Source organism: Colobus angolensis, unplaced genomic scaffold, assembly GCF_000951035.1.
Source record: "Colobus angolensis palliatus isolate OR3802 unplaced genomic scaffold, Cang.pa_1.0 Scaffold49, whole genome shotgun sequence".
Classification (NCBI taxonomy): Eukaryota; Metazoa; Chordata; class Mammalia; order Primates; family Cercopithecidae; genus Colobus; species Colobus angolensis.
The window spans coordinates 11,211,088-11,237,296 of record NW_012118376.1 but is presented as its reverse complement, the minus strand read 5'-3'; the positions used below and the strand labels follow the sequence as shown (position 1 = coordinate 11,237,296).

Genomic DNA, 26,209 nt, shown 5'->3' with positions numbered 1-26,209 from the left:
GATAATGACTCGTAAGTTTTTTTCTAATATATACATTCCCACCTCCAAAAAAGATTACTGATTATTATTCTGCTGTTATGGAAAGGATGGGCTTTTGCAGATTACTTTTTGCTGAGTGGAACAGTTTGCCTTCTTTTCTTTTTAAATGTACACAAATATTCTTCAACATTAAGTCCTTTAACTGGGCATAGCGGTGCTCACCTGTAGTCCTAGCTACTTGGGAGTCTTAAGGCAGGAAGATGGCTTCAGCTGAGGAGCTGGAGACCAACTTGGGCAACATAGACCCTGTCTCTACAAAAACTTGAAAAATTAGCTGGGTGTGGTGGTATGCGCCTATTGTCCCAGCTGCTCAGGATGCTGATGTAGGAGGATTACTTGAACCCAGAAGTTCAAGGTTGTAATGAACAAGCTGTAATTGTGCCATTGCACTCCAGCCTGGGCAACAGAGTGAGACCCTATCTCTAAATAAATAAATAATTAATTAATTAATAAATAAATAAATGAATAAATAAATAATAAATAGATTAAGTCCTCCTTTAACTTCTTCCTATTTTTTTCTACCAACCTTCTTCCTTTCCTGCAGAACTTACCAACTTCTACACCCACACTCGCCATCTACCCACACTCAGAAGGTCTTAATTCTCCTTTCTCTGTGACACCCACCACCACCTCCTGTCACTCTCTCATGAACTTGCTCCATCTGTTACCACAGTCTGCCTCAGCTTTCTCATTTTCCTCCCCACCCGTCTCTATCCTTTGAGAAAACCCCTTTCTTTACCTGGCCTTTTCCCTCTGTCCCTTCTCAGGTGACGTCCTACAAGAGGAGTCTGCACTTAGTATTTTTGGGTCTTCACCCCTTTTAAACCTGGCTCTGTCCCCCATGCTATCAACATTGCTGTGGCAGAGGTCACCAGTGACAGCTGACTCTAAAGCCATCTTGTCAAGACATCACTTTAGTAGACCGTCTTGAGAACCGGTCCCTGATGGCCTTCTCTCCTAGTTGTCTTCAACCTGTTCTTTTTCTCTCTTTACAGAATTTCTTCCTTGTCCTCTTGTCCTTTTAAATACTGGTGTTCCCTGGGTTCATCCTTGGTCTCTGAGCATTTCAACTTGGCTCAGGCACCTCACACTCAAAATGTCCAAAAATGTGCTTATTCTGTGCCCCTTCTCTCAAAGCTCACTGTATTCCCCATCTTTTCTCCAAGTCAGATCCTAGATTTCTACCTAAACTCTTTTTTCTTTCCTTACATCTAAAAAAAAAAAAAAAAAAAGGGTTTCACTGATTTCACAATATACTCTTCCGTGCAATCCATGTCCCGTCTCTATTGTGCTACTGGCAGCCTTAGTTTGGTCTCTATCATAGTCTCTCTCCAGATGACCTCAGCAGCCACTTAACTGGTTTTCTAATTGCAGATTAGAATCTGAATTTTTCTGGTTCTGAAGCTCTTGACCTTTCTAAGTATTACCAGGTGCCATGTAATTGAGTTCAGGTTCAGGCCCCTCTGTGAATAATCTAAGCTATCTTATTTCCTCTTTGCATGTAGAAAAATCATATGGTGCTAAATTATGAATTTGATGATTGGTGGGAAACGGTAAGTGAAGGAAGCTAATAGTTCTCTGTAATAGGGCTTCTTTATCAGTTCTAATTAATCAGTAGACAATTTCTCATCTAGCATTTTTGGTTCACAACGCAAATGTAACATGAAAAAGTGTAGCTATAGTAACTACAGAAATTTACTTCTTTCATTCTAGGCTAGGCATTAAGAAAATCTATGGTAGGGCAGTTCTCTAAATTTCATTTCCCTCCTGCCAGGATGCTTTTATTCCTCAAAGCAATCATTTTGTGTTATTCCTTTCTTTCTCTACTCCCTATACGTCTCATATATCTAGAAAATTTGGAAGTGACCAAGGCTTTGCCAAACCTTGGTTTGATTACGTTTTGTGATGCTGAAAGCCAATCCCCCTGACCCATGTTCAAGTTATCTGGCAGTTGAGACACCTCAGACCCTGAACTGAAGTCATTAGCGCTATTCCTTATAGGAAAACACTCAGCAACATCTCACTGATTTCTGAGACCCAGCATTTCAAAAGACAAGATCACTATCTCTTACAATATCACTGGCTGATGGTGGGGCTGTCAATTCCAATACTTGTATGCAGGCAAGCACTTGAAAAAGGGGATGGGTCCCAAGACTGTTCTCCGTACACTCTGTGATATGCCAGTTTAGTATGTCCAGACGTGGGAAAAAGATCTGTTGCATATGGTTACAAGTTATCACCCCACACAGCTTGATGAAATGTCTATTGCTCTTGTAAAGCTGAAAGCCTCTAACAGATAGTCATCTGCCATTTCATTAAGCGCTGCCAGGAGATGGCTGTCAGCATCTGGGAAAGGAAGAATGAAAAGTTGTTTGCAAGGCCTGCAGCAAGTATGTTGCAGCTACAAAGTCTGCATATGTCAGGCTGGCATCACCATATCCTCCAGCCTTAACCTGTCTAAATAAAACTCATTTGCCTAAAAGTTCTGTCTCTTTGGAATATGTATGCTGTGTTAAGCAGTGCTGTACTGAAGTAATTTTCCTGAGTTGGAGACATATCTGCTGCTGTTGGGGCTGGAGGCAGTTCTGTGGACATTCCCTGTAATGCATATCCTACTGTCCCATTCAAATGGGGATCCTTAGAACAGCTATGGCTCCCTCTGTTCCCTCAGAAAGAGGTAAGAGCAACACACAAAGCTTGGGCTTTACCATTTGCATTTGAAAACACAAAGGCTTAGAAAAACATTGCCTCCTTTTCAGTACCTGTACATTCTCACAACCGATGGATGATCTCTGTTTTTTATCTTTTTTATCTTTTTAAAAGCAAAAGTCTTCCTTAAAAAAATAATTCCTTTTTCTCCTTATTGCCCAGACCTGGTCATTGAAGGCGTGTTGGAAATATAAATAAGAAGAAAGCGTTTGAATCCCTGAAATCCTACCAATCACTCTGTTTCTTTAACTTACAGGTATTTTTTTGTTTTGCTGAATAATGAAATAACAGTGGGCATGCTCTTTAGCCCACTCTTCTACTCTTCCACTTGTGTCACCAAAACACCAGGGATTTGGTCTAGGTCCTGCTGCTCACTGCACAAAAAGCCAACCACTGAGATGACAAGTATCACTAAGGAAGAAGCCTTTAATTGGGTGATACAGCAGAGGAGAGGAAGGCTCAGTCTCAAATCCATCTCCCTGACCAACTAAAACCAACGGTTTATATAGCAGGCAAAAAAAAAATGTAACAATGTGTAAGAAAGCAGGAACTTGGGAGGGTCAAGGAAGCAGTCATAGTGAATGAGGGGTGCGGCATCTGGTGTAGCAATCTGGTTTCAGTTCTTTGATACTTTTTGTGAGAGTCCTGAAGGTCATTTCCTGAGAAAGGAACTCAGATAAAACAGAAGTTTCAAGCTTTAACAGCAGAAGGGTCCATATCTATGTTTATCCAAAAGCAGCTGTCTATGAAACTCTTGGGCCAGTTTCACTTGAATATTAAAACAAATATATTTCAATGTTTATAAGCAAACTTCTGCAATATGTATAATGGCTGCATGGTGTTTCATTATACGTTTGAGCCACACCACTTTCTTTCCTGTGGTATGGCTTTCTTTCAATAAATGTTTTTCCTTTCTTTCAATAAATGTGTTAGAGAGCCTCAGGTACGGACCATGGAGGCCATCTTACTCTTCTGTTCCTGGCACATCAACCTTGGCCTATTCTAAGGTTCATTTAATTATCCCAACAGTCCCTTCTATTCTCCACCACCACCCCATAAGCAATTATGTTAATGGTGTATCTTTTTGTTCCTGCAAAATGTATGTATCATTGTTTTTATGCATGCTTTTTTAAGTTATGTGGATGACCATGTTAACATATTATTTTGTTGACCAGGTGCGGTGGCTCATGCTGTAATCCAAACACTTTGGGAGGCTGAGGCAGGTATTACAAGGTCAAGAGATCAAGACAATCCTGGCCAACATGGTGAAACCTCGTCTCTACTAAAAATACAAAAATTAACTGGGCATGGTGGTGTACGCCTATAGTCCCAGCTACTCGGGAGGCTGAGGCAGGAGAATCACTTGAACCTGGGAGGCAGAGGTTGCAGTGAGCCAAGATGGTGCCACTGAACTCCAGCCTGATGACAGAGTGAGACTCTGTCTCAAAAATATATATATATATATATATTTGTTTTTTCCCATTAAGTTCTACATGTTTATGATTCAACTACATTGCTATGGCTGCATCTAATACACTGCTTCTAACTACTGTCTAGTGCTCCCTGTCTTGAGCTTCTTCCCCATTTTACCCACCTACTCCTCTTAGTGCAGAACACTCGAATTGCTGTGAACTTTCCCCTCCACAAATAATGCTGCAATGAATATCTTTGTGGACATATGATGCTTTCTTGGGAAAAAACCCCAGAGCAGTTTGTGGGTAATACATTTAATTTGATTAATTGTTGCCAGATGGTCCTAGAATGGCTGTACCAGTCTACATCCCCATAATCAGGGCATGTAGTTCCTAAAACCCCACAGCCCCAACTAGACTATCATCTAGCTTTCTCTTTTTGCCAGATATAAACTCTTATCTCATTTTAACTTGTATTTCTCTGACTGCTAACAGAATCAACATGTTTTTAACGTTAAGATGTTCCAACTAAGAGCATGGAGTATCTCCTCATTTATTCAGGTCATCTAATATCCGTAATCATTTATCTATTGTTGCACATTTAGGTTCCCTCCAAGGAAGAGAGAAAGAGAAAAAGGGAGACCCAATTTATTTAGAAAGCCCATTAATCACCATGAAGGGCGGAGGAGGAGATGGAATGGATGCTCTGGTGGCCACTTGTCCTCTGCTTACCTTTGCAGGATCCAGCCAAGTGCTCAGAGAACACTTAACAAAAGATGGGGAGGATTGAAGGATGGTGTTCAATGAACTTCACTGCTTAATCGTTCATGAGCAATAACAGCTTTTAAATAGAATATGTAGATTAATTCTTACCTTTATCAAGTTCCACAGTATTCAACAAATGATTTCAAATTGTCAATAGCTAGGATAAAGTAGAGTGGGTGGGAGTGGGTGGGAGAGCAGGGTGGCTTTAGGAACAGGGTCTTGGAGTATGGCGGTGACGGCAGAAGGGACTAACGAGCTGCCGGACCAGGACGTTTCACCCTTGGATTTGAGGGTTCCTTAGCGCTTTTCTCCCATTTTGTTAAGAAATTTCCTCTTATGGGATATGGAGCAATTCTCCAGCTCATTTGACTCATGGGGCCTAACATATACTTGTGCTATTGGTTGATAATATTAAGATAAGGGAAGGATTTTACATGGCCGAGAGTCCAAGACCAATCCCAGTCTAACAGAATCCCAATATCTAGGGGTGAAGCACAGGAATCTGTTTTGTAAAGAAGTCCCCCGATTATTCTGGTGTTAAACTAGAAAAGCCCACTGGGCTCGTCCATTCCTCCACAGCCTTCAAGCTAACTCCCACCATGTTACACCTTCATACTCAACATGTCAGGCAATCAGCTCCAGCCCAACACTCGGGACCCACCAGTCATGACTTGCTAAGAAACAACCACATCCCCTCTTGCTATAATTCAAGCTTCTATTCAGCATTCAGGGCCAATGTCAGCTACCCGTCTTGCACACTATACTAATATAGGAAAACATACAAGAGCCATTTGTTTCATACTTTTATAAACATCAAAATTGCAAACAACCCTGATTGGAGAGTTGGACAAATAAGAATGGCATGACAGTTTTCTGTCTTGGAATTTTACAGATAATGCCTGTGTTCAAGGGCTGTGCTGTACTAAGCAGTGGCTGCTGGCACAGAGAAAGGTGTAATTCTCTCCTGGATTGTAGGAGTTGCAGCTCACACAGAGAGACCTTTATGATGTAGGCCAGTCAGCTTTTATGGACTTCGATGCTATTTGCTTCAGTACCCTTTGAAATGCAGGGTCAGCTCACTGAGTTACATCATGCAATAATAACACATTTTTATAGGAGTAGCTTGTCAGAGCAGCAACAACATGCAATACATAAAACCAATAAACACACCATGTTACAGATTCTATCCTAGTAAACAGGATAAAGCAATAAAATTGACAGCAGCCATCAAAATGCTCCCTTTCTGACTTTGTGGGGTGAATTTACTGTTGCTTAAAACAGAGCAGCTGTCACAAAGCCTTAGATCAGTTATGGAGCAGCAAGCTGCATCGCATGGAAGGGAGCGGGCCTGAGAAGGGAAAGCAGGATGGGCAATTATGCTTTGCTAAGGCTTGGGCCCCTTTCACTGTTAGTGTGATGCAATTCACATCAGAGATTTTCTACAGAATTATTTCGTTTTTCCAAGTTACATATTAAATATTATGGAGGGCAGTATGTCTGTGGATTGGTAAATCAGCAATTAGTATTTCCCATCTGCAGCTTAAATCCCTAAGGCAAGAAAGGGCTTACCTGTGACAGAATATGCAGGGACTCAATGGGTTGGTGCTATCTAAGACTAGATTCTTACAGTGTGGACCTTCCACATTTTACATGGAATCATTTGACTGGGAACCCAGAGTCAACCTTAGTCCAACAGCATCTCAGAATCTGGGGGTGAGGCCTGGGAATCCATTTTGTAAAAACTTCCTTTTGAGATGCCAGTGAAAAACATGTGGGAGGCCCAGGAAACTGTGGAGAGGTCAGGAGCTAAGAGTCAGCGGCATGGGCATGATGTCAGCACTAGGAGCTAATAAAGGCTCAGGGATCAGCACATATTAAAAACATATTGAGTCTTGGCTGGGCACGATGGCTCACATCTGTAATCCCAGCACTTTGGGAGGCCAAGGCGGGCAGATCACTTGAGGTCAGGAGTTCAAGACTAGCCTGACCAACACAGTAAAACCCTGTCTCTACTAAAAATACAAAAATTAGCCAGGTGTGGTGGTGGGCACCTGTAATCCCAGCTACTCGGGAGGCTAAGGCAGGAGAATCGCTGGAACCTGGGAGGCGGAGGTTAGAGTGAGCCAAGATCTCACCATAGCACTCCAGCCTAGGTGACAGAGCAAGACTCAGTTTCATATATATATATATATATAGAGAGAGAGAGAGAGAGAGAGAGAGAGAGAGAGAGAGAGTCGTTACTATGTCCCAGGCATGTTCTAGGGTATCCTTGGGCAAAGACCCTCTCATAGAGCTTGTATTTGGGAGAAAGAAGACAAGACAGACTAATTAAAACAAATGAAGAAGATAATTCCAAACACTGATAAGCATTATAAAGATAATAAAACCAGGTGAGGCATAGAGGTTACTTTGGATTAGCTAGGTCAGAGAAGAACTCCCTGAGAGGAGAAAATAGCACTAAAATCTCAAGGAGATAAAGGAACAAGCCATTTGGAGGTCAATGGCAGCATCTTCCAGGCAAAGGAAAGAGCAAGTGCGAAGGCCTGAAATCCCTGAGCAGGAAAGAGGTTCACCCACTGCTGTTCCCTGCCTGTCCTGCTTTTCCTGGGGGTGAAGAGACAAAGAGGATGACCCCCAAGTTTCCACTCCGTTATGATGTCCCACTAGTATGCCCTCAACTTAAGGGCTAATGTATTCTGATTGGTTTGATCCATTTTTACTTTGTCAGCCTATCAGAATTTCATAACTATAAGTTACCATCTCTATCTCTACCCTAAAATTGGTTATGGAACAGAATCCAGGCCTTGTTAATGCACCACTTGAGTCCAGGAGCTCCCGCCCAGCTTGTCTGGCAATCAACTTCAGAAGATAGAGGCCTGCGTTTGTATGGCCCTTTAGGTCTAAGTCATGACATTGCTCTTTGTCTATCTGCATTCAGTGGTCCAGGCCGCTGTCCATTGCTGGTGTGACCTTTACTGACATCCCCAGCCTCAACAGAAAACACTTCTCACTAATCCAGCTTTACTGTGTTCCCAACGGCTAGCATGCAGGGATGTCTTCTTCCTCATTTTCATGTAAATGTGCTATTTCAAATGCTCTCCAAAGCAAACAGGCTTTTAAGGGCTAGTCTGAGAACCAAACCATTATTTATTTCATAGTTCTTCTGGGAAAGAGGCTTCTAAGAACCAGATGAGAAGACCATTTTGGATCACAGCCCACCTGCAAGTTAGGATCTGTAACGTAAGAGCCAGAACACCAGATAGGCAGAGAGAGCCTGCCTGGTTTCTGAACTGAGTGAGACAAACATGGAAGAAATTCTAAACCCTGGGGATGGGTTATTTTCTTTACAGCCATTCACACCCTAGGGGCATTACAGAGACCTTACAGACCTAAGGATTAAGAAGATTAATGGAGTCTATTTGATACCAAGTTCCATTTCTCAGCCTTTTCTGTTAAACTTATTATGCTTTTCTTTTTTCATTTAAAATAAGCATTGAGACTTTGCCCCCAACTAAGTTTCCCAAATGGCTACATTACTGAGAACCCAGACCCAAGCACAATGCTGTAGCTGGGGTGGGTAGCGGGCTGGCTTCAGTTCTGCCAAACTGTGGGGGCTGATGATCTCCTTTCAGGGGCGGGGTGTGGGGTGCTGGGAGGGATGTCAGTGAGTAGAAGGGGAACGGCCTCCCTGTGGATGACTCTGGGGCTGGCAGTCCTTGCCCAGCCCCTCCCCCTGCTTCGTCCCACTCTTCCACATGCAGAAAGGGTTCTGTGCCTCTCACAGCAGCATCTGGCCCTCTGGCCTGAGTCAGTCGGTGTACTTGCCTAGAAGGTTATTTAGCTCTGGAACTCACAGGAGTAAGAAGCTCAGAAAAGCACAGTGAGTCCCTGCCCAGCTCCAGGACCAATCTGAAAATTCTGGTCTGGTCACCAGCACATGACAGTTCCTTCACTTACAGCAATTTTGTTAAGCACATTTATTTGCTTTCTCTGGAAACCTTCAGCACTAAATGTGTCTGTATTTCCACCTGAGAAGGGTTTTAACTGCAAAAAAGAGCAGAATAGTGAACAATAATAAAAATACTGTGAGAAAGAAAACGCCTATGGCTGTAATCCCACAGGACAGCTTGACATCAGATAGCTTAACTCCCCTTACAGATGGCGGGTTTGCACATGTGGTCTCCTCCGAGCCTTCAAGTTTGTGCAGGTTTTCTTTGTACCATGTTAAGAAATGAATATTTGAGCAAGTGCAGTCCAGGGGATTGTGACTGAAATTAATGGTGCTCTGCTGGGACAAGATGGGGAGGAGATGGCGTGGGATGATGTTAATGCTGTTGGCGGCCAGATTGAGGTAGATTCCCTTAAAATGACTAACAGAAGCAATGCTGTCACATGTCAGGCTGTTGTGGCTTAAGTCTACATGGCTCATTTTTCCCAAGCTGTGGAATGCTTGCTGGTCTATAGAGAGGAGACCACAGGAGGATAAAATCAGAATCTCCAAGCTGCCCACAGTCTGAAGTAGGTTGGTCTTCATGATAGTCCCATCTTGAAAGTGATTCCCTTTTAAGTTGAGATGCCGGAGATCTGGTAGGCCTGCTAGAAGATGCTGATTGCTGGTATCAAGGAAGCAGTAAGTGAGATTCAGAACCTGCAGGAAATGGAGGTTTTGGAAGGGACTTTGGGGAGCATTAATGTGTAAGCGGGTAAACGCCAAATCCAGGAGTTCTAGCCGAGGACATTCTTTGAATGCCTGACTCTGGAGACCAAGAGGCTCATTGTGGCTCAGGTTTAAGGTTTGCAAGTGGGACAGGTTTCTGAGTTGCAGATTGCAGCAGTCAGAAGCCTCTATGTCATTATGGCTTAAATCAAGTGTCTGAAGGTTTCCTAGTTTCTCCAAACAGCCAACACCGAGGTGAAGTTTCTTCACGTTGCCTCTGATGTAGAGGTGTGTGAGGGAGGGGAAATTGGCAGCATTGATTTGACACAATTGGTCAAAATGATTTACACTGAGAACTAATTTCTTGAGCAAGTTCAGACCCTTAATCCCAGAGGGTAACCCTTCCAAGTGAGTTGCTGACAGATCCAATTCCTGGATTTGGGTGAAGCACTGAAATGTGGTGGATGAGAAGTCAGAGAAGCGGTGTTTCTGCAGGTTGAGGCTCTCAACAGACATTTCACAGAGTCCCTTGAGCATGGCTGAACTAATGTCTTCGTCATCAGTGTCCTCAAATGTTCCCAGCCAGAGAGACTGAGTAGTAGAGTTCTGCAGACCATTGAATATAACAGACAAATTTGGAGTCCCTCCAAAGTTCAAAGTTTGGAAGACTGTTGAACCAAAAGCCCCAAGCTCAATACCTTTAACATTATTGCCATTGAAGTTCAGGCTTAAGTCGGTGGCCTGCTCCAGAGACCTCATGTCTTCTCTAGAGAGGTAGTGTATAGCATTATTCTGAAAATCCAGTACTTTCAGATTCTGTGCTGGGAATTCTTTGGGGAACTTAATGGAGGAAATATGGTTGCTTCCAAGATACAAGCTTTCCAAGTTTTCCAGATTGTGCACTGGAATAAACTCGAGATTGGATATTCCCGTTTGGATTAAGAAAAGATGCTTCAGTGACTTGGGCCCATTAAGCGATGTTTCTGCCATGAATATCAAGGGATTTCCAGTTAACACAAGTGTGTTCAATTGATGATGGCTTTGAAAAGTGTCTTCATGTATCCAGTTAATCTGGCACCTTGAAAAGATAATTGTATTTAACAATAATTCATTTGCAAAAAGGAAAAAAAAAAACCTTTACAGTGACACACATTAACAAAGTCATCTTTTGTATCATTCAAAATCAAACATAAGAACTTTCTTCAGTATCAACAGATGGCCTATTGAAGGAATTAATGAGTAGCTTCACTTCTGAACACTCCAATCTAGATTTTTTTCCGGGTATCTCATCCCTTAGATTGAACCCTCAGAGGTTTGTGCCTGTATTCTAATGAACCATGCATCATTTGATTGTGGGCAAAAATCAAACTAGTATTTACTGTTTTAAGTAACGCAAAATATGTCATATAGAATACATAATAGATAATGGATACTATAAAACACATGTATATGTATACACAAAAATCTGTCATCCCGGGCAAGTTACAACTTTTCTCAACCTCTGTATTTTCATCTGAGAAAACCATCCTGGTATTGCACCTAAGAATACTGGATTACACACATACACACACACACACACACACACACACACACAGATGGTCTCCTCATCTAACCATAAGTTGGATGATAATATGCACCAATGGAACCTCACAGTGCTGGTTTTAAAGATGAAGCGGTACTATGGATGTGGACATTCTGTCCACAGAAGCTGAAGTTGAAGGACAAAATAGCAGAAGAAAAACTGCCACAAGGGGTGCAGACTGAAGGTACACACAGAGCCTGTCCCCTCTTACACACACACACACACACACACACACACACACACACACACACTGTATAGTCCTTTCATTTTCTTCCTTTGTTTTCTTGTAATACTTCTGCCTACTGGTTCTCAAACACTGGCTCAGCATGTGGAATCCCAATTCTGCCACTATAACAAAATAATGGAACTCATTTTCCAATTTGTTGGGGCGGGGTGGAAGTAGATGGTGTGCTTTTCTCCTAGAAATTTTTCTTAAATGTCATTACCCAAAAATAAACTATGCCAAAATTCAGCATAGTTTGGCATCTGATTTAATACAAGATTATTTTCATTTTTGCTATCAGTATTCTTTAGAACTGCTCAGTATTCTTTAGAACAACAGTACTGTACTAACTGTTGTTGCAACTAGTTTGAGAGCAATCCACTTTCCTCTCCATTGGTTGATGTTTATTTAAATTACATTTCACCCACACATAAGTATTTCATAGGGAGGTGTAAACATGTAGTATAAGCAGATTGTCCCTGGGCCCCCAAAAAAGGTCCTGCAAATAAATTGAGCACATACTGTACTTTAACTTAAGTAAAATATCAAGAGCACACATATAACTCAGATACATACCTAGTTAAATCCAAAATGGTAAGATTCATGAGTCTGTTGAAGGTTCTATTGTGAATTGTAGGCAAAAAATTAAAGCTGAATTCCAAACATTCTGTTGTGTTTGGTAGAGTGTCAGGGATTTCACTGAGACCTAAATTTTCACAGTTATATGTTTTGTTGGCTTCTTTCTGATTGGAGAAACAAGGTAAATTAATATTAGACTTAATAATTTGATTGACTATCTAGCAAAATTATATATGTTTTACCTTCCAAGCAGCAACTGTACTTCTAGTAATCTTTACCAAATATACACTTGCCAAAAACAAGATGATGAATGCACATTATTAACTGTAGTAATTTTTTTGTAACAGCAAGATTGACAATAACCAGACTGTTCATCAATATAGGACTACTTGAACACAATATGGTACATTCACAAAATGGAATCCTTTAAAACTGAAAAAAAAAAACTCCATATATTGATATAGAGTGATATCCAGGATATATTTCAAGGTGAAAAAAGCAAACTGCAGAACAATATATGTATTGTATATAGTATACAGTATGTAGTATAATGTACAGAGTATGCCTTTTGTGTAAGAAAGGTATGTGTGAATTTTCTTATATTTGTTAAAACAAACCATGCAGCTTCCTTTCTTTGGTCCGTACGTCCAAAATGACAAAGAAAAGAAGGAACAACGGTCGTGCCAAAAAGGGCCGCGGCCATGTGCAGCCTATTCGCTGCACTAACTGTGCCTGATGCGTGCCCAAGGACAAGGCCATTAAGAAATTCGTCATTCGAAACATAGTGGAGGCCGCAGTGGTCAGGGACATTTCTGAAGCGAGCGTCTTTGATGCCTATGTGCTTCCCAAGCTGTAGGTGAAGCTACATAATGTGTGAGTTGTGCAATTCACAGCAAAGTAGTCAGGAATTGATCTCGTGAAGCCCGCAAGGACCGAACACCCCCTCCCCAGTTTAGACCTGCGGGTGCTGCCCCACGTCCCCCACCAAAGCCCATGTAAGGAGCTGAGTCCTTAAAGACTGAGACAGACTATTCTCTGGAGAAAAATAAAATGGAAATTGTACTTAAAAAAAAAAAAAAAAAAAAATGCAAAAAAACCCAACAACTGATTGCCTTTAAGAAGAGGGAAGAGACCAGACAGAAGAGCAGGGATAGATGTGAGACTTCTCTGAATGCACTTTGTTTTACAGTTTTGATTTTGGTTGAATGGAAATGTTTAATTTCAGTTTGAAACAAACAAATCAACCTTAGATAAGTATCACCAAAATCAGACAATCAAACATTACATACTTTTGGATGTGAGACAATGTGAGGTACGCAGCATTGTCTATGAAATATTCTTGCCAAGAAAAAAATTAAACTTGAAACTCATCAAGATTTTAGGTTTAACTTCACATCTCAAAGTGATATGTTGGGTTTAAGTGGGACATTCTATAGAGCAACTGACTTTGTTTTCTCTCTCTCTCTCTCTCTCTCTCTGTGTGTGTGTGTGTGTGTGTGTGAGAGAGAGAGAGAGAGAGAGAGAATGAGAGAGGAGATAGTGCTTGTTAAAAGACACAGAGATATAAAATTTACTTAAGAGACATAACCATCAAATAATAGAGTAGCCCTCATTTAGATCCTGATCCAAATAAAGCAGTTCAAAAAGGCATTTTATAGGCTGTCAGGGAACTTTGAATGAGGACAGAATTCCATGATGTTAAGGAATTCTGGATTTTGTTAATGACAGTGGACTTGTGGTTATGTAAAATAAATGTTCTTAGTCTTTTGAGATGCATATTTAAATATTTAGGAGTAAAACGGCATGATGTTGGAATTGGCTTTACAATACTGTGGCAAAAAAGGATGAGAGGAATGTAGAGATGAAGTGAGTAGGCCAAATGCTTATGATTGTTTCATTTTTAGGTTCTTTGTTACTATTTTTGTATATGTTTAACATTTTTTCTTAACTCAATGCTTAAAAAAACTAGCAGGGTGGCATAGACCTGAGGGCTTGCAATCTTGAAGTATGAATTAATTTTAGATCTCTGGATTTGTAGGCTGCTGATACCAGACGGTAGGCTTTTGGGCACGACCCTACACATAAGTTCCTACACGTGAGGTTGTTCCTCATCCTGTGCCCCAGGGTAGTCATGGATTCTGAAGCCTGCCAGTTATGTCCTAACGCAAATTATGTGTTGAACTAAGTAGGTAAAAAATGGGAAGTGGTTGTTTAGAAGCCTGTAGAACTGTGGGGTCATTATTTATCTGGCTAATGCTTTAAGACGAAGGGTAGTAGGGCAAATAGAAAGGTCTGACAAGGCAGGTATGAAAGTCTGATGGAGTATATTTTGCCTGTGCAGTCTCCTTGGAAAGATATAAATGATCTCTAGGGAAAGTTCCTGCTATGCTTTGAATATGTCCTTCAACGTTCATGTGTCGAAAACTCAATTGCCATTGTAATACTAAGAGGTGAGGCCTTTGGGAGGTGATTGGATCATGAAGTTTCCACACCCATGAATGAATTAATGCTATTATTGCAGAGTGGGTTAGTTATCACGGGGCTGGACTCCTGATAAAGGGAGTAAGTTATTGGGAGGCCGAGGCGGGCAGATCACAAGGTCAGGAGTTCGAGACCATCCTGGCCAACATGGTGAAACCCCGTCTCTACCAAAAACACAAAAATTAGCTGGGTGTGGTGGCGCATGCCTGTAATCCCAGTTACTCGGGAGGCTGAGGCAGGAAAATCACTTGAACCAGGGAGTTAGAGGTTGCAGTGAGCCAAGATCGTGCCACTGCACTCCAGCCTGGCCACAGAGACTTCGTCTCAAAAAAAAAAGGGGGGGGGTTTAGTTAGGCCTCCATTTGCTCTGTCCACATGCTTGCTTTCACCTTCCTCCGTGGAATCATGCAGCAAGAAGGCCGTCACCAGATACCAGAGCCAGGCTCTTGGGCTTCCCAGCTCCCAGCTATGAGAAATAAATTACTTTTCTATACAAATTACACAGGCTGTGGCATTCTGTGATAGCAGCAGGAAACCAACTAAGACAGTGACCTTGGGGGCACAAGAACAAGGACATCCCAGGACCTTGCGCCAGCTCTCAGATCGTCTCAGGCTCCAGGTGAGTTAATCCAACCTTCCAGCCCCTGCCTTTCCCTGACACATATGGACTCACTAGAAGCCCCACTGAGACTTCCCTGGCCTGGAAAAGATCTACTCTGGTACGGACTCCAGATCAGTGGCTTTTCTCATGCTGAGTTACAAACAGATCTGCTTAGTGGGAAACAGAACTGCACACATCCTGCTTTGCTCTGAAGCAGGAGGCTCTTGAGATGTCACCATTATAACCTCATTTTCTTTCATTCCAATTTCTGTTTAGTGATGCACTTTTTTGTAGCCACAGAACATGCTCATCACAGAAAGTCACCAGTTGTCTTCGATATTGTGACAACATTATGACTGTCACTGATGAAAATGCTTTATTTATATGTCCTTGTAATTTATTCTTCATTTTATAGACCAAAAGTCCTCCAGGCACTGCCACAAATCCACATAATGTCCTTGAAATGCACACTTTGCATTTAAAACTTAGATTTAGCTGACTGGTGGGGAAAAAAACCACGTGTTGCCAGACCTATCCTCGGTGCCCATGAATATGGACGACCCAGAGAGAATATGCATGTGCAGCTGCTGCCCCAATAGTTGCAAAGGTGCTGATCAGCTTAGAGGAGACATTTTTCTTTTCTGGTCTCCTTTGGCATAACTGATGTCACATACGGTTGGAGAAAAGGGACTTCCTCAGTTTGTCTCACTCTATTCTGGCCCTACAGCAAAAGGCTCAATGCTGTCATTTCCCTCCTTCTCCTGAATATGTAAGTGCCCATGATACCTAAATTATTCTGTGCCTCAGCCTTTTGTGTGCTTTACTAAGCACTTTACTGCACTAATGTGATGCAGAAGATTGAGAATCCAGGAGGAGTTCTACTAAACCAGTGGCCTGAGTGAGCTCCTTGAAAATAGAAAGCAGGTACATGAAGTAGCTTGGTTTCAACCCAGTGAAAAACTGATAATGAGTGGATGACGCTACCAAGAGGATCAAGAAGGCCACCATGAGCCTGTGCCATAATATTGAATCATCTCTGGTTAGGTGGAAATGGCAATAGATCCTGTGCCTTTGACTTTTAGGAGAAAGAGGCAAGTGGACAAGAAATACAACTGATAAGAGAATTTAGAAACCAAACACATTTTAGAGAATGTCTAGGGCTCAGCATACACGTAGCCCTTCCCTTATAGCTTTTATAATCACAATTGTATCATCAAAATGGCCACGATGATAGAGGCACCAAAGCACCACATGCTCTGGAATTATCTAGGAAGCATTAGATTGTTTTCAGACTATTGTAATTTTTTAAGACAGAAAGTACACACACATGCATGCACACACACACTATTATTCACATTCTTTTTGATTGAGAGTACACTACTGACATCATGACCCTTAAACCCTAAACACCAAGGTTTATATATCCTAAAATCAAGGATATTATATGACTACAGTGCCATTATGAAATTCAAGATATTTAACATTGATACAATGTTATTATCCAACGTACTGTCTAGATCCAAATTTTGACAATTGTCCCATTATTGTTCTTTACGGTAATTTTTGTTTTTCCAATCCAGGATCACACATTACATTTAGTTGTTGCATGTCCTTAGACTCCTTTAATCTGAGACAGTTCCTCAGCCTTTGTCTTTCATGACATGAATGCCTTTCGAAGAATGCAGGCTCATATTTTATAGAATGTCCCAGTTATGGGTTTCTGTGTTCCTCATGATTTGACCCTGGTTATACATTTTTGGTAGAAATATTGCATTAGTAAGGGTGTGTCATTCTCCCTATCAATATTCAAATGAAACTTTTTGAGCATGCGATCTGATAGCCAGGGTCCCAGAACAGTAGAATGGTAATGCAACAGAGCGTCAAAGGACAAGATGCAGAGAAGGAACACTGGGCCCCGGCAGACAGCATGGCCACCGCCAGGACCATGTGCTTCTGTTACTTTTTCTGGGCAGACACCCACTACCACTGCAGTTTCTCTGATCTCCACATGACCATTTCCTATAAATCCAGCCGTTTCTTCCTAGAGAAGTCTAGAAACGTGGTCAATTTGTAAAGTCCCTTTCTCACCTCTCTGCTTCTGCTGGCTCCACTGCAGACGGGACTTCTTGATGTGAATTCACACAGTGAGCAGCGCTGTGGCAAGGCCACGTGGTACTCATGACAATTGCCTCATGTCTATCACTATTCTAAGTCAAGGGGCATTCGCTTGGGACCCACTGTGCACTGGGACCTGTGCCCTCTGCTTTGTCTCCAGCTCTGTCTCAGAGCTGTGCTCCCAGAGCTACATCTGTATTTGCAATCCCTTTTCCCGCTAGGTATTCATTTGCATTTTTTCAATCAGGCTCTTATTTTCCTCCCTTCTGCTGTATATCTAACTCCCTCTCATCCCGCTGTATTTTCTTTCCTTGCAAGTGTTGAAACATTTTCTAATTTGGAACTCTTTGAATTTCACTCAAGTGTTTATTCTCACCTTTTCGAATTTCTCATCTGCACTTGACACACACAGCAGCCAGCCCCCCATGCATGAGAAGTCTGGGACACTGACCTCTAACCCTTCCTCATTAATCATGCCTCCATCCAAGACAGAGCAATTGACTGAGTCAAATCCCAGAGCAACAATTACCCTCTGAAAACAAAACAAACACTCCCTAGAGAGCACATCCCTATAACTTTGTTGGCAATCTGATTCCTCCAGGCAAAGGGCATTCCAGTTGCATGCACTTTATTTCCTGTTTGTAAAGTCAGACTGCTTGGGTACAATCCTAGCTCTCAACCACCAAGCTGTGTTATCTGAGCCTCCCTTTTCCTCAACTGTAGATTGAGGTTAGGAACTTCACCTTGCAAGTTTACTGTGAGGATTAATGCGATAATGTGTGTCAGCACTAAACAAGAAGAGTTAGTGTTTAACTGGATCATCACAACCTCACATCACTATCGAAAGCTATTGGGAACCCCTTGTGTCTATGAACTTGGAGTTCCTTTCAAAAACGAGCTCTGCTAACCAGTCCCCATCCCATACCTAGGGACTGAAGGGCTCACTTCTATCACAGTTTTGAGGGAAAAGGATGGCCAAGCTGAGCTCACTTGAAAAGGGGAGGCATGCCCGTATTCTCAAGTAAATATTTCAAGAGTGCATCTAAAATGATACCACAATCTAAATCACAGAACACTGAATTCCAGCTGCTCTTTGCATAGTTATCAGCTTCCAAAGACTTGATATGGGTCCTAATATTTGTGTTTAAGTCACACATATACAGGGACACAAACATTCACAGAGAGAGACAGAGAGAGAAAAACATGTAGCATTTGACAATGGAATAATCTATGTAGACTATAGGTGTTCATTGTAATAGTCTTAGAACTTGTAGGTAGGTTTGGATATTTTTCCAAACAAAAAGTTTTCTTTAAAAATTAATCTTGACTCCTACTTGTATGCAAAAAACAAAAACAATTTTGATGGATCTAAATGTGAAACCTAGAAATAGAAAATAAATACAAAACAATAAAGCTTCTAGAAGAAACGTGGGATAATATCATGGTCTTGAGGTAGGCAAAGATTTCTTTAACAGGACAGAAATGTACTGAAAATACAGGGAAAAAAATAAGTTGAGGTATATTAAAATTAAGAACTTTGGGGCCAAGTGCGGTGGCTCACACCTGTAATCCCAGCACTTTGGGAGGTCGAGGCAGGCAGATCAGGAGGTCAGGAGATTGAGATCATCCTGGCTAACACAGTGAAACCCCATCTCTACTAAAAATGCAAAAAATTAGCCAGGCATGGTGGAGGGTGTCTGTAGTCCCAGCTACTGGGGAGGCTGAGGCAGGAGAATGGTGTAACCCTGGGAGGCGGAGCTTGCAGTCAGCCGAGATTGCACCATTGCACTCCAGCCTGGGCGACAGAGTGAGACTCCATCTCAAAAAAAAAAAAAAAAGAGCTTTGGTTCAGCAAATGATACCATTAGGAGAGTGGAAAGGCAAGCCACAGGGTGGGAGAAGGTATTTGCAATCTGATGGAGGACTTACATCTACATTACATAAATAACTCCTACAAATGAATTAAAAAAAAGGCAACCCATGTGAAAATGGGCAAAACACTTCAACAGGCATTTCACGCATATAAAAAAGAATATGCAAATGACTGATTAATTGAACAATTTAATTGTTCACCAGGAAAATAAAAATTAACTCCCAGTGAAGTACCAATACCCACTCATCAGCATTGCTAACATTTTAAAAACAAACAATACAAAATGTTAGTGAGGCTTATGCACATTGCCACAGAGTATAAACTGATAGTAACACTTTGTAAAACTGGCAATATCTATTAAAGTTTGAACATAATGTTTACCCATTATCAAATACATCCATTCCTAGGTATACACCTAACAAACATTTGTACATCTGTTTACTAAAGACATAGACAAGAATGTCCAAAGCAGCATCATTCATAATAGCCAAAAAATTGGAATCAATGCAAATGTCCATTAACAGCAGAATAGATAAATAAATGGTGGCTCACTAATACAACAGAGTAACATTCAGCAATAAAAATGAACAAATGATTGCTGCACACACCAATAAGTCTCACAAATTTAATGTTGAGCAAAAAAAAAGCCAGACACACAAGAGTACACACTGTATGGTCCCATGTATATAAAGTTCAAGACTGGGCAAAACCAGTTTCTGGTGATGTAAACTAGAGTATTGGATGGTTTCAGGGGCTAGTGCCAGGGAGCAGGCATGAGATGAGGAGGGCTTCTGAAGTGCTGAGAATGTTCTGCATCATGATCTGTGTGCTAGTTACATGGATGTGCTCACGTGGCGAAAACGTTTAACTGCACACCTATGACTTGTGAACTTTTCTGTATATATGTTTTACTTCAACAAAAAGTTTATTAAACTCAAAACAAAGCCAGACAAAAACTATTTTTAGGCTAGGGCTTATAAACAAATGTGAACTGAAAGAGCCAGCCAATCCTTCAAACTGAACCCTTTGTTAGGCCTTTCTTGCATTGTTATAAAGAAATACCAGCACTGGCCGGGCGCAGTGGCTCACGCCTGTAACCCCAGCACTTTGGGAGGCCAAGACAGGCAGATCACGAGGTCAGGAAATCGAGACCACCCTGGTTGACACAGTGAAACCCCGTCTCTACTAAAATTACAAAAAATTAGCCGGGCGCGGTGGCGGGCGCCTGCAGTTCCAGCTGCTGGGGAGGCTGAGGCAGGAGAACGGCGTGAACCTGGGAGGCGGAGCTTGCAGTGAGCTAAGATCGGGCCACTGCACTCCAGCCTGCGTGACAGAGTAAGAGTCCGTCTAAAAAAAAAATAAAAATAAAAATGAAAAAATCAATAAAAATAAAAGAAAGACAGAAAGAAAAAAATACCTGGTACTGCATAATTTATAAAGAAAACAGGTCTAAATTGTCTCACTGCTCTGCAGGCTCTACAGGAAGCACGGTGCTGGCATCTGCTTGGCTTCTAGGGAGGATCTGAGACACTTAACAATCATAGCAGAAGGCGGAGGCGGAGCAGGCACGCTGCATGGTGAAAGCAGGAGAAAGAGAATGACAGGGGAGGTGTCACTCTTTTCAATGGCCATATCTCAGGAGAACTCATTATCACCAAGACAGCACCAAGCTGTGACGGAGCTGCCCCTACACGCCTCCCACCAGGCCCTACCTCCTCCACTGGGGATTACAATTCAACATGAGATCTGGGCGGGGACACAGATCCAAACTATATCAGATCCCAAGTGGCGAACCGGGCCTAAATTTTAAATTGAGCCAAGAAGCTACTTGCTGACTAGAGGTCATACATGTACTCTGAATTTCTGAAAATTTCCATCTCTGTTTAATATTGGAACATTCAGATCTCATCCCGACCAACCAATCAGGGCTCAGCTTTATCAACCAGTCAGGACCCAGCTGCACCAACAGATCAGAACTAAGCAAGTTTGAATCCTTCCGCTGCATAAATGAATCTGACTGGGAACCTGAGTGGGAAATTTCTCTCTATGGAAGCCAAGTTCCTCATTTGTTCTCTGGAATGCACCATACAAAAGCTAAATGCCAAAGGCCGTGTCTCCCCAGTTTGCGAACTGTTCATTGGAATAAAGTCTCGTTCCTCAAATTCCTCTTCAGAGAACTTTTGTTCACAGGCTTAATAGGGTAATGGTGGTCACATGAACATGCAGACGCTGTGTGGTTAACAACGCATGACCTGAAGGGGGTAGAAGTAAAGAGGAAACAAAAGCAGCTGGGAAGGGTGAATAAAGTTCGGGGTAATTTACGTTTGAAAAAGGGCCAAACCCTTAAGTCAAAGGCAAGAGTTTATTCTTTTAGCCAGCCCTCCTTTTATCCCTTGCCAGCAGCCTGGAAAGTTCCAGACTCTCAGGAATAAGTTCCATTTGTCTTTGCATCCCCCAGCTCCCTCGCTGGTATCCACACAGTAGCAAGAACTTCCTTAGAGTCTTGTTCTTGAGAACTCACACATGATAGATGAAACAAAAGAAAATACAGATCTGATCCTAATTGAATAGTTCACAAGGTCATTTAAAATCAGACTTCTTTCAGAGGGAGGGCTGCAGGAAGGTTGTTGTATTGGAAGGTTTCAGTTTCATCTGGCTTATCCAAAAAGGAAAGACTTTGCTGCCACACAGGGCTAGGCTTGCAGGCCCTGGAACCCTGAACACCATTCCTAAGACATGAATAGCACTGAAGGCCCCAGAACAGGCAGCCATAGGACTCGGGGGCTTCCCCCGATGCAAGGATTTCAGAGTTAACCGTGTAGGTATATAAGAATGGGGCATTTAAAACAGCCTGCTTCCCAATGAGCTGAAAATAAATGGTGATGTTATCCTATCGGAGGCTGATAACCTGTGTTCCTGATCACTGAGGGGATGGTGTCCTCATTCCTACCCACTTGTCATGCCTCCCAAAGGTCTGGATGACACTGACCTGAAACCACCTTTGCAAAATTATGACAGCAAGAGAAATATGACATAGGTGACTCCATCTTACTCCTAACTTCTAATTTCTCCTTGGTCATTCCTAGGTATAGACCAAGCTGAATTTGGGACAAATTTAGTTTATAGTTTAACCTTAAAGCAAGGATGATAATAACCCTTCTTAAAAGAAAAGCACGTTTTTAAAGCTAAAGAAAGGTCACCAGTTAGGATTTTGAGAGGGGCTTGAATTTGCCTAAGGTGTTGGCATAGTTACTCCTTACTGTGCAGGAGTCATGTGGCCAGAGGTCACAAGATTTGTGACTTCCCCAATTACTCCTATAGATAACATCACTATTATAGAATCTAAGATTTTTTTTGAGATGTCTTTCAGACTAACCCCGCCCAGACTTCTGACCCGACCCATCCTGTGGCCTCACCCAGAGGTGGGCTCAGAACTGAGGACTGTTTTCCAAAACCTTATGACTTCTTCCCCAACCAGTCAACATTTGCCATTCCCGCATGCCCTGCCCACCAAACTATCCTTGAAACTCCTAATCTCCAAAACTTTGGAGTGATTGATTTGAGTAATAGCTCTGTCTCCCACCTGGTGTGGCCAGTCTCGCATCAATTAAACTTTCTTTACTTCGGTGCCATAGTCTCAGTGGATTGATTTTGTCTGTGCAGTGGGCAGGAAGAACTTGTCGGCAATTACAGAACTTCCAACCTGAAGGATGAGGGGACAGCTTTCTGGGGCTGATAGAAACGTCTTACTCTTCCCCTTCTGTTACCAGCTGAATTTTCTCTCCCCCACCACCAAATTCATGTTGAAATCCTAACCTCCAGGACCTCAGAATGTGACTGTATTTAGAGACATGGCCTTTAAAGAGGTCATTAAGGGAAGCTGAGGTCATATAGGTGGGCCCTAATCCAATCTGACTGGAGACCTTAAAAGATGAGGAAATTTGAACAAACAAAAACACACCAGGGACGCTCATGCACACAGGAAAGGCAGTGAGAGGACAAAGAGAGGAGATGGCCATCTGCATGCCAGGGAGCAAGGATGCAGAAGAAGCAAACTCTGCCAACATCTTGATCTTGAAGTTCCAGCGTCCAGAACTGTGAGACAATTTCTCCTGTTTAAGTCACCTAGTCTATGGTATTCGGGTTTTTTGGTTTGTTTTTGTTTTTTGATGTATTTGTTTGTTTGTTTGGAGACAGAGTCTTGCTCTGTGACTCAGGCTGGAGTGCAGTGGCACAATCAAGGCTCACTGCAACCTCTGCCTCCCGGGTTTGAGTGATTCTCCTGCCTCAGCCTCCCAAGTAGTTGGGATTACAGGCATCTGCCACAACGCCTAGCTAATATTTGTATTTTTAGTACAGATGGGGTTTTGCCATGTTGCCCTGGCTGGTCTTGAACTCCCAGTCTCAAGGCATCCACCAACCTTGGCCTCCCAAAGTGCTGGGATTATAGGTGTGAGCCACCACACCCTGCCCAGTCTGTGGCATTTGTTATGACAGCCCAATCTAACCAACACACACCTTCCCAGCCTTCATTTCTCATGGGCATGATGCCTCCTCTTGGCCTGCTGCTAATTCCATCCTAATGCCAGACTAACAAGGCTCTGCTCACCCAGCTCTGAGCCTTACCCCAGCGCTGGCTTTGCTCTGCTCTTCTGATCCTCTGGCCTCCTTCTAGTCCTGCCCCAGGGCACCTCCACATCTGGCTACTCCTGGCTCTCTTCTTCTTCTTCTTCTTCTTCTTCTTCTTCTTCTTCTTCTTCTTCTTTTTTAGACAGAGTCTCGCTCTGTCGCCCAAGCTGGAGTGCTGTGGCGCGATCTCAGCTCACTGCGAGCTACAGGCGCCCGCCACCACGCCCTGCTAATTTTTTGTGTTTTTAGTGGAGACGGAGTTTCACCGTGTTAGCCAGGATGGTCTTGATCTCCTGACCTCGTGATCCACCCCACTCGGACTCCCAAAGTGCTGGGATTACAGGGCTGAGCCACTGCGCCCGAACATGGCTCTTACTCTTCTTTTAACCTCAACCCAGACCAGCAGCTCACCAAGCCACCCAGACTCACGGTCCCTCCTGTATGTAGCCCTTGTCTGACAGACCATGTGGTATTGGACACTTGTGGGGTCAGAGAAAGTGGGAGGAAGTTTGAAGAATTTCAGAGGATGACAAGAGACGGAGGTCCTTCTCCTTTCTCTCTCACCACCCCCGTTAAGAACTTCCCACAGGTTGATAAATATTGCTATGGTCCAAAACAGAAGGTACAATTTGGCTCTATTCTCAGATTTTCCTCCTGTGGGTTAGTAAAACAGATGGAGGGCTGTCCAAGTCGAGGAGAAAGCCAGACTCATTCAGAGTGATCTTTTCAATGCTCAAAAACCTGGCACAGGCCTGTCTTTACTAATTCTCACCCTGAGAGCCAGGAGACCAAAGGACTCATTGGGCTAGTGGCCATGTGAGCGTGGGGATGTTAAACCAACAGCTCCCCAAGGCTGAGGCAGGTTTAGGGGTCTGCTTTGTGCACAGAGACCCTATTAATATCTTATGACCCACTTGGGATTATTTGGGTGGAACTGTTTGAAGAGGAGAAAAATTCTCATTGCTTCCTATTAAGATGCCACCAGATGATCCCCTGGCTGAGTTCTTTGGCACCTTTCTCACAATAATGAAAAAATTATATATATACCTCATTTCCTTTTTAAAGACCCTGGATATTGGGATGCCAAGGCTCAGATTGAACTGCATGCTAAATCTCAAAATTTTCAGTTTAATCTGCATGAAGACAAACAGTTTGGACTCACCTCAGTGCACATCTGATCCAAGGAGGTGATGACTTTACAGCCGGCAGAAAACAGCACCACCCAAAAGAAGCAGCTGACGTCAAACGCCATCACAGAACTGGTGCGATCCTAGCTTGGTGGGTTTACCCAATGCTTGGAGCTGAGAAATGGAATCAAACTATGAAGGCCCTGGCAATTTGGCAGCCAGAGAGGTACTCAGAAGGGTGATCTTGGAACAAGAAACACTGTTGACTGCTCAGCATTCTGTGGCTCTGTGCTGAAAAAAAAAGGAAGTCCCTTTTGCATACCACCCATCTTTGCCAAAAATAACTGAGGACCCAGCCCCAGAATGGCCCATTGCATTTCCTGGCACTGAACATGAATCAGTTGTGCAGTCCTTTTGGGCTGATCACACAGACTTTCATTGTGATGGTTCCAACTGACTTTATGCCAACTTCAAGTATTTGGCCAACTCCAACAGCTTCTGGTCCTTTTCCCCGAGAGAGGCTGTGGAAGCTCTACTCACCAAGGAGGCCACTTTCTTAGTTGTCCTAGGTGAGTGAATAGAAGAGGTGTCGGAGAACATGGAAAGGCAGAGCACTCTGTGGGGGCAGATTGAAGAAATGAGCCCTTCAGTGGCACCTGCTGAGCTGGGAACTGGAGCAGGAGGGAGCAGGCTTGAGAGTATATCTGCTCCTTGAGCCTCAGCTGCTGCCTTGGCCACCTTGTCCATCCCCACCTCTGGTCTTCGTATAGGAGGAAGATTACTTCATCTCTTGACCTGGCGGTTCAGACTTGTTAAAGCAGTTGGCGTGAATTCCTCTCTTGTTCCCTCCTAACCTGGTCTGGGGAAGTAGGGGACACTGCCATAGATAGAGCAGCCTGGCTAAAGGAGGGCAGAGTTAGGGATGCCAGCCTTGGCTCTATTCTTAGAAATAGCTTTGAAGCAGGATTGCGATTACCCTTATTATGGAGCAAGATGTGGCAATGATTAAAGAAAGCCAAAGTTCAAACATTCCTCAATAGGCTGCATTTAGCTACCTGTTCTGTCTGTTCTTCAACCCTCTGGTATGCAGGATATATTTGGTGTTGCTGTTCTCCCACTCCATTTCCAAGAGCCCAGTTCATAGTATCAGAGTTCACAATGACTTGACTACTACTACTACTACTACTACTACTACTACTACTACTACTACTACTACTACTACTACTAGTACTGCTGTTACCACAACCACCACCTCTACTGTATTACTATGATGAGTCAAATGACTATAGTATCTGCCATTTATTGAGCCCTTACTATGTGTCATATTCTGGTCAGGTCTAATTTTTTTTTTCTTTGCTGCATTTTCCTATCTTTGACTGTTTCCACATGTTCTATAAAAGAGATGTTATTGTTTCCT

General features: G+C 42.7%; 1 protein-coding gene across 1 annotated transcript; it reads right to left on the bottom strand.

Annotated features, from left to right (window-relative positions):
* Positions 1 to 8,358: 8,358 nt before the first annotated feature.
* Positions 8,359 to 25,082, bottom strand: CD180 (CD180 molecule). The gene is made up of 3 exons (XM_011959347.1): positions 24,828 to 25,082; positions 11,964 to 12,130; positions 8,359 to 10,660 (listed from the first exon to the last, which is right to left on the bottom strand). Exons 1-3 carry the CDS (start codon positions 24,915 to 24,917, stop codon positions 8,932 to 8,934), a joined length of 1,986 nt encoding a protein of 661 aa, XP_011814737.1. The 5' UTR covers positions 24,918 to 25,082; the 3' UTR covers positions 8,359 to 8,931.
* Between the last annotated feature and the right edge of the window lie 1,127 nt (positions 25,083 to 26,209).

What these genes read in the sequence shown, in the direction of transcription:
- CD180 (XM_011959347.1), bottom strand. Translation starts at nt 24,917, where the DNA reads ATGGCGTTTGACGTCAGCTGCTTCTTTTGGGTGGTGCTGTTTTCTGCC. An exon ending in TGGATCAGATGTGCACTGAG is followed by an intron (nt 12,131 to 24,827) that starts GTGAGTCCAAAC and finishes TTCTCCAATCAG; the next exon opens with AAAGAAGCCAACAAAACATA. An exon ending in ACCATTTTGGATTTAACTAG is followed by an intron (nt 10,661 to 11,963) that starts GTATGTATCTGA and finishes TATCTTTTCAAG; the next exon opens with GTGCCAGATTAACTGGATAC.